Source organism: Anguilla rostrata, chromosome 1 (assembly GCF_018555375.3).
Source record: "Anguilla rostrata isolate EN2019 chromosome 1, ASM1855537v3, whole genome shotgun sequence".
Classification (NCBI taxonomy): Eukaryota; Metazoa; Chordata; class Actinopteri; order Anguilliformes; family Anguillidae; genus Anguilla; species Anguilla rostrata.
In genome coordinates, this window is record NC_057933.1 from 64,009,534 (window position 1) to 64,026,501 (window position 16,968).

Consider the following 16,968-nt stretch of genomic DNA (forward strand, 5'->3'; position numbering starts at 1 on the left):
AGCCAGTGTAGATTACATTTTAATTTCACTTCAAAAGGTAAATCCCTCCAATTACTATATTAATTGTGAGGCATTTTAAATCCCGAGCTAATAAAACTAGGCAGATGCTGGATTATAGGAGCCCGAGCGTGGAAGTGCTGGCTGCTCATAGGCTGGATTCAGCTGCAAGCTTCCTCATCCTGAGAGCTCCTGCTTCCACAGCTAACACGCAGGTGGAGAATCCGTGTACAGTGGAGACCTGCACAACCTCATGCACATTCTTTCACACAGACACTACTGCGTGTCATTACAAGAAATGTTGATTAGACGGCTGTTGAAAAACGTACAATAAATAGCATAAGAGCTTTCAAAAGCTCATTACAAATTCTTTATACTGTGGATAAATTAGAGGCAGCCAAATTGCAGAAAAAAGAAAGAAAGAAAGAAAGAAAAAAAAAACACCGTCTAGTCTTCACGTAGTCTCATCTTTGAGCGTACTCACTGATTCCAATAGATATTATCAGTCTCACACAACTTCAAAGCCGGGGAGAAGAACCGCGGCTCGCTGCAAACCCCCCGAAAATATGCAGAGCATATTTAGACATTATCGCTCCCTCGCTGTAAACTGAAATCACATGTTTGAGTGGCGGCCCGTGACCGAGCCCCGCCCCGCCCCCCGTCTGGCGGCGCGCCAGGTGCGCTGCTGTGCAGACATTCCGCGTCTCACCTGATGGCGAGCAGCAGACGCGGCTCTGCGTCCCGAAAGGAATTCGGGGGGTGAAGCGCTCTAATGGCTGCCCTCGGACAACAATGCAGAGCTTCATTGTGCGTCCGGCGCCCCGGCCTCCGTAATACACTCACGTAGGTTTGTTCTTTTTGCGACCGAACAAAAAAACCCCTGTGACACTTTGGGCATCTCTGCGCTCCTACGAACGCCAACTTCAGGAGGAACACTGAGCCGCGTTGTTTCGCTAAGCGCTCGGGACCGCGGAGCACGCCGCCCGGTCTTGCTGGGTTCGCATAGGTAGCTCGTAGCGCAGTCAAATTCGTGGAATAAATTCAGTGGAATTTTACTGAGCACAATGCCACGCGGAAAAAGCAGGTTGTTTAAAGAACAGTGCTCATTGTCACCTAAGCACTCAACGGTCCACGCTACCAACGGATCTGCTTCTGCCTCTCTACAGATGCACATCCTACGCACTGCGACATCAGGACAGACAGCCAACACATCTCCCAGGAAACTGCCGACTGTCAGTACCCGATATACGCAACCTTCACCGCATACGGATAGGCAGGTTAATTACCTAGAAAATATCTGACAAATAAAGTAGTCCTTTTTGATGTAATTTTGCACTGCTCACAAATAATGAGCCATTACTGCGTTTTCAAAGGAAGTTGGCAGAAGAACATTGCAGCCCTGCTCGCAACCTTGCAGCAACCATTAGAGTATCCACCTTGCTTCAATAAAAATGATTATAGCATCACGTTTGCCCAAAAGCACACATAAAACAGCAACCGAATTCAATGCCCAACAGACTGACACAGCACCCCGTGAGAGCAAAGGTGTGGACGAACGGCGCGGTGCCATGCGCAAGCCGCCCTGACACCTCGCCCAGTTTCATTAAAACCTTTTCTCACGCGGAGTGCTCTCGGTAAGGCCCGGCTCCCGCGGCGGTCCGGGCGGCGGCCGGCGCGTCGCCGCGGCGAGCGCGGCCAACCCTGATTGTGTCTGCCTGGACTTGGCACGGCGTGCGGAGGGACTGCATCAAAGGCATTCTCTGCGCAGAGGCACCCTCAGCATCCCGCCCGCCGCCTCCAGCCCTCCCTGAACCCTAAACGCCAGTCCGGACGCGGCCTTTAAGCATTCAGCGCTCCGCGGCGTGCTAAAATGGAAGCCAGAAGCGAGGCTCTTTACAGGCTGCAGCGAAAAAATAAAAACCGGAGGAATCAATTTAAGATTATATTTTCAATTTCCAATTTCCAGTTAATTCCATGAAAAGTTAATTTAAATGTAATAAATAAAAAATGTGCATGAAAAAAATCTGCCATTTTGCATCACGATTCTCACCATATATCAGTGGAGGCGGAGAGTGAGTGATTCATTACCCCAGTTAGGGTGGGGGATGATTAGGTGATCAGATTTAGAGAATCATATAGGGAATTTGGTCACAGGGCACAGGAGAGCCACTGCTGTTTGTAATTAGTTCCATGGGAACAGTAATGACCACAATAAGTGAAGACCTTTGTTTAATGTCTCATCCAGAAGTCAGCATCTCTCTTACCACAGTGTCAATGCACTGGGTCACGCGTTTCCTGCTTGGTCCAGAAAGAAAGCCACTATGCGTGTTCTGATTTGAGTTCACCCAGGAGAACCGCATCTCAGAAAACCAGCAAAAAGTTACAATTCATAGACGCCGATAGGGGCGGAGGAATAGCATGAAGCAGTTCAAAAGCTCCCACCATGTTGGTGAACATTTCACTGCTGCATGACGTGAAGCCCATTACGAGGAGAGGCCTCACCTGCGTCCTGTTGAAGGCCACGCGGGCGAACACAGCCTGAGAGATCCCGGCCCTCTTCAGCTCGTCTCGGACCCACTGGTAGATCTCGGAGGAGACCTCCGTGTTGGAGGACACCTGGGGCTCCATGGGCTTGTTGAGGGCGCGGTTGACGGGCGGGTGGTTCAGGTACTGCTGGCTGAGCGACTGCTGGGCCAGCAGCCGGTTGACGGCGTACTGCTGGTTGAGGATCTGCGCCATGACGATCTGCTGGTTGACCAGCTGCGGGCTGATGGGGGTGGACACCAGGCCCGGGTGCAGGCTGGGGAGCTGGGCGCGGCCCGAGGCCTGGCCGCCGTGGGGCATCGGGGCGGGCGAGGGGGGCTGCTCTGCCGTGCTGCCCGGGATGGGCTGCTGGCTGAAGCCCATGTGGTTGGTCCCGGGTGGGGAGAGGTCCGACAGGCTGTCCATCTCCGCTGGATCAGTCATAAAGAGCAAACAGAGAAAAGGACGGAAGCAGGGGAAAAGATGAATACAGAGGCATGCTCCCATAATTCAAAGCAGGGTAAGAAATAACTTGAACACCATTTGAATAGCAATTATTGGGAAACATGCAGCTTTTTTATTACCTTACTTGTTACATAGGCTATAAAATAGTTTTAAAAAAAACTATTAAAATATTAATTACCTTCAACAACCCAAATAATTTCAGTATGTGTAGAGTTCACTTAGATAAGAGGAATGAATATGCAGTTTCCCCTTTTCACCATTATTTAACAACTGAATGGAGGAAAACCTCATCTTTCTAACTTCACAGTGCATTTATGTGTAGTTAATTTGGGAACATGCTTATTTTGCCTTACCAGATGCAAAATATAAGACTGTGGAACTGTGGAATCCCAGCCAAAGAAATAAAAATCAATAAGATAATGGATAAAAGAATTTTGAAGAACTTTTGTCTAAACGTTTTGTATTCCTATTTAAATTTGTGGATGCATTTTCAAGTTTTTTCAGGGTGAGCAATTTATTTTTTTACATTATCATTAATGCAGGCTTTAGCTAATAATGTCCACCACACATTGTAAAAAACAGCTGTTTGTAATGCACAGTATTTGACATTCAAAGTTACCAATGTTCTGTTAATATTTTAAGATCAAATGACGTGTTGTCCACTTTTAGCTTGTTACAAATTGCTATTCCAATCAAACACTATCATCTATCTAGCAACTCCATTTATCAGTTTAGCTAGTTGGCCAACATTTCTCAATTAATTAGTTCTTACAAGAAGATTTTAAGTAGCAAGGTGCATCAGAGCTAAGTTTCCTATCTTGTATGGGAGATCCATAGCAGACAAACATCTTATGATGACATCAAAACCTAAACTATGCAAACTCAGTTAAATGACTAGCAATAAAGCATTAAAATGTCCCTTTGGCATTGCAAAACAAGTACATTTTTGGAACTCATTTGGGAATAGCATTGTTTTCTGCCAGCAATTTTATTAGTATTATTGTTAATATTGCGTAAGGGGACAGAAAACAACAGGAAAAAAAGCCAGAGAACCCAAATGTTTTTGATGGACAAACTGAACCTGATTAGATATAACAGAATACACATAAGAAAGAATAACTCTTATTTCTTATTTCATTCGTGACAAGCTAAGAGATTCAGAAAGGAACCAGGAAAGAGAAATTACACTCTGTCATCCAGAGACTGTACGAACCATGGGGGTATCGCTGTTGATAATTTTATGGTGACAACAGAAGGTCACTGGTAGCATGGCAGTAATGTAAGTTTGAACTTTGCCACTGATATAACAGCTATCAAGCCAGATTAAAGTAACATGTGGCTATAAAAGAGGTAAATAAAACGACTTCTGAAATCAAATATGTGGGCTACAGTAAACATGGCTCCTGTGAAGCACAGACAGTGCTCGGCTCTCCCTCACAAATAAAGGCCCTCAGTGTGTGCCCTACATCTCCAAGCCCGGCCAGCACCCAAAATTAGTTTATAATGGCTATGGCAGAATCATGTGAGCAATAAAAAGCAGCTCAAATAGACAAGATCCTAACAAGGCAGCAGATTCCATATGCGCATGAGGCAACTGACTCATTTGAATCATTCTTTATGCTCTTGATTCTAAAACAAGGCATGCAAGTTTGCCAATATGAAAATTTGGGAAGGACCAAATATAGCCTGTAGCAGGGAGTCGCTCAAGTGTTGAGGTTATTAACAAAGCCCCCTGCCACCGCCAGCCTGAACAGGATGAGTAACTGGATATCATTATTTGATCATAGTTTGATAATTACTTTAATGTGCACTGTCCACCTGTGAACACGTTAATGTGAAAACCACCGTCTAAATATTAAGAGGCCTTTAGGAACCCGAAGTTGCACTGGAGAATCCAGCATCCATCCAGTGAAAATATTTCTAGTTTTCCGCTTAAGAGGCTGAAAACTGAAATATACAACGCAACACCTACAGTACAGACTAGGGAAAAGGACAGCTCCTCTCCGAGGATTACACCATAACACCCTATCACAGGGATTTACAAAAAAAGATTAAGTGTATATGCATCAGCGACTGGATGCCCAGCAAGTGGGGAGGCTGAAAAAACACAAATGCAAGAGCATGCATTTGCTTCTCAACTGTCAGAAAGCTCAAAACCAGCCAACAATCCTTTTTTCCCCCCACTCTTCACAGAAACAAAAACTTGGTAATAATCACTCTCAGAAAATCCCCCTCCCTTCTCCTGCACTGCCACGGTTTGCCTTTTGGTCTCATCTTTGCCTGCAAAACTGCTGGGGGCCACGCACACCGTTTCCATGCCGATTGAAAAGGCAAAAAAAGAAAAAAAGGAAAGCGGTGGAGAGGCCGGAGTCCTCGTGTGGAATCCGACACAAAGCGCCTGAGATTAGCAGCACAATGGGAGCGGGATGTGGGCTGAGCGAGTGAGCGAGCGAGCGGCCGGAGAGAGCGGCGCAGCCCACAGCCTCCCCTCTCTCACAGCCGGCTTCCCTCGCTCCGCTGGCAAAAGTCAGGACTCAGCAGTCAGAGGGCACGAGCTCGGGACGCGAGCGGCAAGCCGGCACGTCGCGTGCTTTCTTTTAATCCGGAAAAAATCTGAACTTCAGGGCTCTTGAAGTACAAAGTACAAGTAAACAAAAAAAAATATTCTTTTTTTTTTTTTCCATTTACAAGATAAGAAAATGTTTAACTGCATCCGGACATATTTATTAAGTTATCACTGGCCTCCGTAAATATACTTTAGCGCAAGAGGCATTTAAACTGAATGAAAGATCAAGAGATAAGGGGAAGTTTAAATCCCTGGTGGGATAGTGTTTTTGTGTCCAAAAGCAAAATATTGCTTCAGGAAACAACAAGCAGTATAAATGGGCAACATACAGACAATTTAAACACGGCAAATTGTACTGGGTATGGGTGTCTCCGAAACAAATAAATGGACAGAGTCAGTAACGATGGCCAGAATAAGAACCTGACTTTAGTTTATGGTGCTACAATGGTACACACCACCATGCACAAGTATCAGTACTGCACACTGCATTGAACACAAGGACGATGACGAGACCAGGCAATATCGCTCATCACAGTCCATCATTTGCCTGTAATCTACGATGAGCCCAGACATTTGTCTTGAAACATCTCACAGCCCGACTGCATCCCGAAAGTTAATCAATGCACTTATGATTGCGTGCAAATGTGCGCTAACCAGTCCGAGTGAAATGTATTTTCGATACGTTGCGATTTCCATCTCCACGAGTTTCCTCACGGTTCTTGTCACAACTTACTAACGCCGAGTCCAATCAGATCTCCCGCTAAAGGAACGTACGTTACTGTAGCGCCATGCGAACTGGAAGCACGTCTCCTGACAGTCATGAATATTGAAGCAGGGGAAGTCGCTGTGGGCGTGGGGCACCTGAGGGTGCCGGCTCGTGAGACGCGCGCGGTGTGCAGGCGCCCGGCGGCGCGGCGCGGCGCGTGACGTACCTAATGCGGTGGCGCGCGGGCTGTCGTGGAGGACACAGGTCCCCAGGTACCCCTCCAGCTGGGAGGGCTGGCGCATTACTGCGCAGACGCGCACGCCCAAGACATGCACACGGGTGAGGAGAGAGAGAGAGAGACAGAGTGCATTAGGGCCTCACCGCACACAACACACGTGGAAATGTGAGGGAATAACACACACACACACACACACACACACACAGAGGAGGGGAGGAAACTTTGAACTTGGCAGAGATCACGTTATGGCCCACAGATACGAGTCAAACAGACAACTTACTACATACAGGCAAACCAACTGACATACAGTACTAATACAGATGCTGACATACAGTACATTTATACCCTAATGTGCACCCCTTCAACTCAGTCATATAGAATGCAGCTAAAAGGTGAGTGGGTAGCTACCATAGCCAACGTTAACACTGGAAACGCACAAATCTCTGCAAGAAATGCTAGCTATCAAAAAAAACCATAGCACGCATTATTGCATGTATTTTTAATATATACTAAAATGTATTATAAATTTTTTTTTAGAAGTTTGCAGAATTGACATACTTTATCAGGAAGAGGAAAGCACAGAATTACGCACCCAGTGAGCGGTTAACACTATCATTATGCTAATAAATGTCCTTTCATATAAGACGGCAAAGTAGGCTTTTTTTAACATTTCTACAGTCACTGATGTATGAATCTCCACTTCACATCGTGGCATCAGTAACGGTTTCATTTCCTCCACATGTAAATGGCCTTTTAGAACAATAAAACTGAAATAAACTGTAAGTTAAAATATATTATGAATAATGTGCTGAAATTAAATGAGCACTGAAATTAGAACGTGTACATATAGTACTGGAAGTGTCCGATCAAATTCAGTGACTACAGAGCCGTTTGCTTGGCATTTCACTCAGGCCTACACGGCTCGTCTTTCTCACATTCACGTTTCAGTCATTTGTTAATCTTAATTTAATGTCTGAGGCACTTAAAATTTGATCAATGATACATTTAAAAAGACAGCAAAAATTAAATTACAACTACTGCTGCGTGTGATACAGTAATACAGCTGCAACACAACATGCACTTCAGCAGCTGGTACCAGGGGAGGTACCAGGCTGAAGAATATAACGCCATGGAAACACACTATATGTAACAATGACTGATAAACCTTATCGGGTCCGTTTACTGGAGTCTTTTGCATTTTGCTTCAAAGCAGTTACATTTTCATACCACATATCAACTATGTAAAGAGGAGGTTAATCAAAAGGCAGAAGGAGAACAGTGGCTTTACAATGGGTCTAATACTGTATCAGTAATGTGTGTACACATTTCTGATGTGCAGCAACATCATGGTTCCACAGTCACAGGGCTCACTTAGTTTGTGTGAGGAAAAAAAAAAATATGAATGGCGGAATACATATTCAAATTCATTTCTGGGCTACAGTACATTACAAATCGGCAACAGAAAACAGAAGAATCTAGTGAAAAAAGTGGCTCAAAAGTAAATGCAGACTTGGAATGTTGGCAGGAGTTGTGACATGGGGGGAGTTCCGAGAAAACATTTTTTATGACGCCATTTTGCTTACCCATCATATCTTTTGTCTTCTTGAAATGTTTATACCAGCGACCAAATTCCTGACACTTCGCCGCCGAGACATTTGCATAGTAAGTACTGTTCACAATGGAGGAAATCATACTCTGAAAGGGAGAGAGGAGAGTTGGTACAAAAGCCTTTCAGGACCAATAAAATGTAATATATTAAAATATTGCAAAGTTTGTACAGCATGCACCCTATGTCCATTAATATAAATTAAAATTGTTTTGGTGCACAAACTGCTAACAAGAATATTTATCAGCCATGCGAATGTCTGGTGATGTCCTCTAAAAAAAAAATCAAAAATCAAAAATTAAAATTCCCTTTTTAACAAATGCCACAGAGTATGACAGAGGAGAGAACATATTCAGTCAAGTGTCAAGCAGGCTTATGTTAAAGGCAGCTTTACCTCGACACAGGGAGCTGGTATACCTTTCTGCTTAATTAAAGAAATCAGTCTTATTAAAACATAGCCTCTGGAAATCAGGAAATAAAATAGACAGAGCTTTGTTTTCGTTCCTTAAATACGAGCCATTTTCTAGTATCTAAAATAAAAGTGGGGAAAAAAGGTTATACTGAACTTAGTACCGAGATCAGTGTTTTTTTTTTTGTTTTTTTGGAGGGGTGCCCTTAGACAACCCAACACCATCTTTACACTACATGCTTATTCATCCCTATTTATTTTTAATCCATCCTTCAAGATTCTTTTTTATTAAAACAATGATGTTTGCACCACCTTCCTGGCCTCAGGGCAACCAGTGCAGAGACTGTTCTCACCGGTATAAATATTCAAAAGGCAAAACCATCTGTTTTTAAATTACAGGCATGCCATCTTTACCTTTTCTATTAGGGGACGCAAGGAACCTTCTGAACGCCCCTTTGCTTAAGAACAGCAGGCACCCAATGACAGCCTTCTTTCTATTAATTAGAGAGATCTCCGATGTTCAGCATTCAGTGTCCCACATTCTCATCCAAAAACCAACGTCAAATACTGCGGTTCATTTTGGCCAGTACGCTGAACTCACAAGTTGCTGCAGAATTTCACAGAGTTTCACAACATTATGGAAAAAATTCATACCAAACTGATTCATACAAAACCCCCTATTCTGTGACCTGCATTAAAATGATTTAATTTCATAAAGTATATCGCACTCAATACGCCATTTAAAAAGCCAAAAGGCTCAGCGCTGAGGCAGACCGCCAATGTTCGACTGTCTGCTGTTGACAAGTCAAACTACAACACCCGAGCTATGAGCCCAACTTTGACTACTTCTCTGCTTGACACTGGACATAATGTGACCTCAATATATAGAGTGGAAACAGTCTTCACTCATGGGCAAATAAGGGTCAAAGACAGGTCTGCTTCATCATCCTCCCATCAGGCCTGACCGACACCCGTTTCCACAGAGCTGAGCAGACGGTTAGCAGTCAGGAGTACGTCAGCAGCGTTCAAAGAAATTTTAAAAAGCAATAACCAAATTCTTCTGCAGCCATAAAAAACTTTTAAAGATTCTTTTTTTTATATAAAAATATGTGCTGTGGAACAATCAGCATCCATCATTACCATTATTATCGTAAACATATCTCGGTAATGGCACTCAGCAGGGTCTGCTGAAGACTCCTCTATTCCTCAGTCTTGACACAGATGTTGCAATAAATGTATTTCATTAATCACGCATCTCTAGCAATACATCAACCTCCCCAACCCCCCCCCCCCCTCCCCCCGCCACCACTTCCCAAGGTTCTGTACCGCAGTGACGTCCACCAAACCAGCCAGATAAACGGCACGAGCACTGCCACGCCAGCAGCCATCAACAGGTAACAGGATGAGCCGGGGCCCTTTAAGTGATAACCATCCTCTGGCCTTATCGGCGTGCCAAACAAGTCTCACCAAATGCTATCTGCCGAGCGATCTATTCTGCTTTCCGTCATGAGGGAAGCGCGTAAAGATGAACAGATCCACGGTGCCCTCTTTCCCTGTGAGCTCTCTCATAGTCTCCAGCTGAACCGAATATCGCCTTCCCATTGTGCGGGAGGGACGGGTTACTCTCCCATTTTAACACATCTTAATTACAGCCTCTTTTGACACCAATTGGGGCAAAAAAAGCAGGAATACTTTAGCCTGTGACAGCTACGGAGCACAGCCCACAAAGATGGCTTTTGATGGCTATTTGCTGCTATGCAACTAAACAGCTGCTCTGTCAGGGCGACCGGGTGGGTGGGGAGTTCTTTTGTTGCCGTAGTTTCAAAGAAGGCAGAGGTTAAGCCTGATCACAGAGAAATACACGTCGTCTGAAAGACCGCTGATGAGCGTGAGAGCGAACAAATCCAACCGCGAGTCAAACTCGGGTGAAGGTAACGGTTTGTCTCTTTTAGCATTAAACATGAAATATATCTCTGAGCGGTCACGTTAGAATTGGCAATGGAACAATAGCAGATTTTCGTCTCCCCTTTCTGAAACACTTCAGGGCTTTGCGAACCTAATGCACAAAGCCCGAACCAAGCTATGAAAGAATAAAAAACTAAATGTACAACAAGACCAGGGCACAAAGCGCTGCATTCAGGCTCTCCAGTTCAAGGTCTGCTCAAATGTGGGATAATTCTGTCTGCAATTCCGTTTGTTAACCTTTTTTTTTTTCCGGAGGATTACCGACCTTGAATGTCAAGGAAACACTAATCCTATAAAAAGGTGCCAATCACGCCTGCCTCCTCAAACAGCCCTTTAATTTTGCCCCTTTTGCGGTTTTCCCATCTACGGCGACGCACCTTTCAAAGAATGCGAGGTAACCACCTACACCACCACAGTGACACGGCTGAGGTGCACTAACAATGAAAGGCTACAAGCCAGCGCGTTCAAGCAAAAGACACCATGAGAGCCTATCAAATAATACCGAGACCAACAACGGTGGAAGGAATTATGTACACCACAATGGGAGTGAGCGCCGGTACTGAAAAATTACAACAGAGTAGCACCGTGCAACTGACGCGTCCGGTGGAGAAAGCAGCGCCGTTTGCATCCAGACTGGTGTGAACTCCTAGCAGCCAGTCTTCTGAGGGAAGCCCTCGCATATGGACTGTAAACACAGCGATTATATGGGTCTGGGAGGACGAGCCTCTGCTCGGGTTTAATCGCACACAGGGACGCGGCGCCACGTCGCAGAGCTACACTCTCCTCAAACACACACCAGCCTGCAGCTCAAATTATTATTGTTGCTGTGGGAAAGGCAATTCTATACGGCTCGCATTGTACCTATGCCGGCTGCAATAAATACCGCTCTCTTTCCAGAGGGCAGCTTAAGACCAAACAATCTCTGCACGCTCTTTACCCAGTGCTATCTTGACAGACATTTATTTCAAATTATTTTAGAGCTACGTTGCTGGAAAAAAGAATGAAGAGATAAATATAGGGTGAATAAATTATGTACAGCAAAACAGAAATCTGTGAACACGGATAAATATTTCCAGAAATATTTACGATTATTTCAGGCTAGGCCATTGTTTTTTTTCTGACAATAAGCCGCATTTATCAATGCTCTGGCAAAAAAGGAAAAAGAAATGTGCATTCATCTATCAGAGTGACAAAAGGCACCAGTTTACATTTCTATGTTAATTCTCCCTTGTTTCCACTCTGTCAAACACTGAGCATTTGTAAGGGGACACTGCAGTTCTCGGCTACGGTACAGGGTTTGTGGAAGGCACCAGCACCTGTGATAAGGGACATTCTTTTGCCAAAGAACTCTGGTTCATGTCTTTGAGTAACTCCTTGAGGGCATTTCTTACTGTGGAGTGGGTCCACTGTTCTGGGGGCAAGTCCTCCAGTTTAGGACAACTGTGAGAAGAGATAGGAGATGAAAAAAGGGGAGGGAGGGAGAAGGAGAGAGAGAGAGCAAGACAGAGAGAGCAAGAGAGAGGGAGAGAGCGAGAGAGTGTGAGCACAGGGCCTTGCCTTCCTGCTGCAAGCGCTCCTCTAAGACAGACAGATTTCATTTGGCGCATCAAGCAGATGCATCTGGAGATTGCTCTCTCCCTCTCTCTCTCTCCCTCCCTCTCCCTCCTGATTGTTCTGATTAGTTAATTACTTTATACAACACATCTGCTGTATTGATGCATGAATTATACATCAGCTGCATGCGGCGACTATTATTTCATGTTACTTCTACCTTCCTGCTTGATGTGCTTGGTGAAGCAATTTAAGGTGTTACTGCCAGGATTCTAACACAGAGCAAAAAAAAAAAAAAAAAAAACCACCACTGCACATTACACATACATTCATACTGCATATGCATACAGTACATTATTTCCTTTATGTCCTATTAATGACCAAATTAAATTGCCACATGGGTTTGGATATGCATATGCAGGTACACACATGCCACAGAGAAACCGCTGCCATGCCCATCTCTAAATTCTCACCGTACAGATAAGTGAACAGCACTGAAACGCGAAATAGCCCGCGTTAGGAAAATTATAAATAACCCCATATAAACGAGCACTTCCCCAATAAGCTCATTTTCTGCCAAAAATAAACAGCTCCGATCCTGAAGGAGTGCGGTCAACCACTTACTGTTTGGACATCATTTTCACAGACATATGGCAAAACACACAATGTGTGCCTTTCTCTATCTCTCACACATATGCGCAGGCACACACACACACACACACACACAGAAGCGCGAGGAGACGCTCGGGCAGAAACACCTTAAAGTGCCGAGCTGCTCCAGGGCCTCCGGGGGAGAGAGAGAGAGGGAGAGAGCGGGAGAGAGAGAGAGAGAGAGGGAGAGAGAGGAGGGGAGGAGAGAGCTGGGAAGAGAGACAGCTATCCGTGCAGGAGGACTGGTGTGCTGGAAATAAACAGCATCTTCTGCTCCCCGCTGGTGCGCGGTGAGGAGAAAGGGCCGGTTCCTCAGCGCGCGGTGGGCTGCTTAAGGGGGCATGGGGGGGCGGGGGGCTCTGGTGGCGCGAGACTGACCTGTGCAGCTGGATTTTCAGTGTGACCACATGGTACACGTCCTGCAGCATGTCTGCCACCGTGGCGTCCGGGGCATCCGTCACGTAAGACAGGGGGACGGGGTTCCACTTGCCCACCTGAATCAGACCTGTCAGAGAGAGATCGACCCGTCAAACACACACGCGCGCTCACGCGCACACTTCACCTGTGCGTTAATCTGGGACCGACTGTGCACAAAAATATAACAGCGGCTATGATAAAATCAGCCAAAGGGTTCTTTGTGGGAGAACCATGAACACACATACCTCGCATGTTATTTAAAGTTACATTTAAAGTTCTTTTTAGGTCAGCAAAGTCAAAAACAGAATGTGGTTTTTACTTCCTTTTGTTTTTGCCAACATCTGTCACTCCGACATGTTACACAATACATGCAATACAAATAACTGACACACAATATTACAGTAAATTTTACACTGAAAATGTTTACAGTGCGTAAACCATACACTGTTGCATCATATAATATCAGATTATATAAACACGCACATACATTATACATGAGCCATTTGATTAGAAATGAATAATACATTTAGTGAAATATTACGCTCGATGACGGCTGTTGATTGAAACCCTATAATATAACCCAGGCAGGGAGGCACCTTAAAAATAGCTCAAGTCTCAGTGCAGAGTCTAATTACCACACACACAGACACACACACACACACACACACAAGGGTCAATCCCAGGGGACCCAGTCTGTGTGAGGGTTCCTACCTTTGGCCTGTGCAGCGGAGCTGTGGGAGTAGCCCAGCGAGAGAAGAGCCATCTCGATCAGCTGGTTGAAGAGCATGTCCTTCCTCACCAGCACAAACTCTGCGTGCTCCTCCTTGCTGTCGAACTCGATGGGGCTCTCATAGTGCTCCACCACGCAGAACACAGGGAGCATGTTGCCTGGAGAGAGAGCGGAAATTCAAGGGAATTCAAACATGAAAAATATCAAACCTACTTCATATTTCAACGTCACATTGAAAACTGATGCGGCTCAGCAGATAAAAAGGATACCTATGTTCATTAAACAGGCTTTCCTTAATGCTGACACATGGAGAAAATATTATAATTCTATTGATTGAACATGCATAGCCATTAGAGTATTGGCAAAGTATGATCACAAGCATGATGATAAACAGCCATACATCTTCACTGACAGAATCACCTTAGCAATGGCTTATGGTTATTTTCATGACTGAACTAAAGGGATAGACATCACTGAGATCCTCAAAACTGTTTAAAGGGGAAGGTTTTGTTTAGAAAGATACAGACCACATCAGACACCTCCTGCTGACAGTGGCACTTACAACTATCCAGGAAGCTTTGTACACACCCAAACCAAGCTACATGGCCCTGAGATACAGGAGGTTAAGTAAACTATGTCCTGCTATTATCCTTGTCCAAAACTGTCCTGGTACTGGAGTTTGCTGTGCAAATACCACAAAATACCAGCCAGCTGAAATCTTCTATTCGGGAATTTATGGAACTTATAACTTTGCCGGCATCAGAGTATCTTTTTTTATACAGCCCCTGTGATCTGTGGAATAATATTAATGCACTCTGTTTGAGGAGCTGTAATAAATTATGTTTTTAATGCTCATATCCAGAGCTTTTTTAAGATGCAAACATTCCTGGCAAACAATCAATAAATAGGGTAATCGCGAGCAGATGCCAAGGAATGTGCTGAAGAGAGGCTTTTCCATTTTTAATAGATAAAGATCTAACAATAAAGAGTGCTGTGTAGGTTCATTTCAGGATCAATATATGCTTTGTTTTCAGTGAATAGAAAAAAAAGACTATGGTACATATTATTCAGCTCACACAATGCATAATGCTTCCCGCAAAGTTCAGTAAACACTCCGATGTTCGCGATTTCACAAAATAAAGGATGTCTGGAGAACCACAGGCTGCGGTAGAGGGCTGAATTTGAAATATGAACAATAAATAAACTGAATCTCATCTTTTGTTCAGCAAACTGTGGTTTCACAAGTAACAACCCATCTGAGAGAAGAAGAGAAAAATATATTTGGTGTCCTTCACGGTTCAGAAAAACATTTTAAGTTACATACACTGAAATCTATTGCACAAAGGAAACCGCAAAATTCTAACAGCCAACACTTAACAATCCACTCACAATTACCAACTACCTGATAGCACACATTCAGAACCTAAATCAAGGAACAGTAATATTGCTTTCTGAAATTGTTGGCAATCATATTATCCTTGTTATGCTGAAAAAAATAAAAAGCCCAGTTACCTCATTACATAAAAAATGACACCTCTAAAATGTGAAGAGCTCTTTCAGGGACCACAAGTTTCTCCAATAAACAGCTGGCACCAAGAAACGGTGCTGCAGTAATATGCAGAGACAATTCTCCAAACAGCTCTCTAAATATGCACGCACGCACACACACACACACACACACACACACACACACACAAACATGCGCACACACACACACACGCAAGCACGCACGCACACACACAAATTACTTTGTCTTGATGCCAACCCAGCCACCAACATTATTCAGAACCAAATATATGCTTTCCTTGCTCCTGAGAATAAATCAAACTGAGCACCATATTTTTTACTTGATCGACAATAAAAGCACATGATATAGTGTGTAAGACTACTGGAAAAAAAAAACAGCTAAGCTTAAACATATATGGGTCCTGTTGGACACCTCCAACCAAAACCATATTATTTAAACTTTGACGTGAAGACCAGTAGATGAGATCTGGAGCTACGTATTCCTATACAACACGGAAAGGAAACAGCGCAGCCTGTTATTATCACCTTTCTTGTGGCAGGTCTTCAGGAGGTGACCTGCAGGTTTAAGGGACACCCCAGACAGCCTGGCCCCTGTGCTCCCCAGACGGGCCCTTCCTAGAGGGCTCCCATTCTGCTCGAGCCGTGCGATCTTGGCGGGCGGCCCCTTGGGCTCTCCAATGCTGTTGGGCAGCTCACAGTTCTCCTTCCCCAGGCACGACTCGCTGAGATGCTCCATCGCCCTCAGCTCCACTGCTCACAGTCACCTGTGTGTTTCAAAACACGGTACAAAGACGACAGACTTAAACACGGCGTCTTGAGCATACAGTACGTCTTTCTGACATATGCACTTTTTTATAAGGAAAATTTTAACTTTTAGAATTTGGGAAAATAGTTTACAGAAATACAGTAATCTACACTATAGAAATAATGTGGGGAAATAATAGCAGTGCCACACAGCACATCCAACATTTGATAGTCATTCGTAATGCTCATGGTCACAAGAGCACAATAGGTATATGCATATGCGCAGATCGGCATAGAACTCAAATGTCTTGAAAACAAGGAGGAATTATTTGACGAAACTAATCCATTATACTAATACATAAAACGTGAACAGTAAACATGATTAAAATATTTATTCCTTAACATGGAGGGTGCCACATTAACAAAGAGGAATGGTCTGTGTGTATCATTAAGAAAGTCTTGATTAAGAAATTCCATTTGCAAAGCTTTAGAGAGACACACACAATACAGTACATATGCATGCACCAGGATTCATTATACTTAGAGAAAAATAAGCAAAACAAATTAATTTTATTATGCCATATACTATGATAAACAAAAATTGCACACAAAACATAAATAATCTATTTGCATATTTTTCTTTTGTAACCAATGGTTATAATATTTGAATAAAATTAGGAATACATTTGTCTGAAACAGCAGTTTCAGGTAGCCAGTGTTGTTTAACACATACTCAAAAGTAAAAATTGTACATTTATCAATCAAAAATAAAATAAAAATACCTGTTAAAAGTGTCATGTTTGATATACAATCTGACTGTTTGATCTTTTATCAAGCAATTGTTTTATGCCACCACTGTGATTTCTGTTTTTT

The 16,968-nt window shown here is 43.9% G+C and overlaps 1 protein-coding gene across 7 annotated transcripts in view; it reads right to left on the reverse strand.

Moving 5' to 3' along the window:
- The window catches only part of satb1b (SATB homeobox 1b), a 54,066-nt gene that overhangs the window by 21,219 nt on the left and 15,879 nt on the right, over positions 1–16,968 (reverse strand). For 4 of the 7 annotated variants that reach the window (XM_064349034.1, XM_064349043.1, XM_064349029.1 and 1 more), the window contains 7 exons: positions 15,877–16,115; positions 13,806–13,982; positions 13,056–13,182; positions 11,792–11,915; positions 8,079–8,190; positions 6,484–6,561; positions 2,500–2,951 (listed from right to left, as the gene is read on the reverse strand). In XM_064349034.1, the coding sequence (XP_064205104.1) occupies positions 2,500–2,951; positions 6,484–6,561; positions 8,079–8,190; positions 11,792–11,915; positions 13,056–13,182; positions 13,806–13,982; positions 15,877–16,087 (1,281 nt within the window). In that variant the 5' untranslated portion in view covers positions 16,088–16,115. The remainder of the gene's footprint in view (positions 1–2,499; positions 2,952–6,483; positions 6,562–8,078; positions 8,191–11,791; positions 11,916–13,055; positions 13,183–13,805; positions 13,983–15,876; positions 16,116–16,968) is intronic. The other 3 variants (XM_064349051.1, XM_064349057.1, XM_064349065.1) reach the window with 3 other exon arrangements.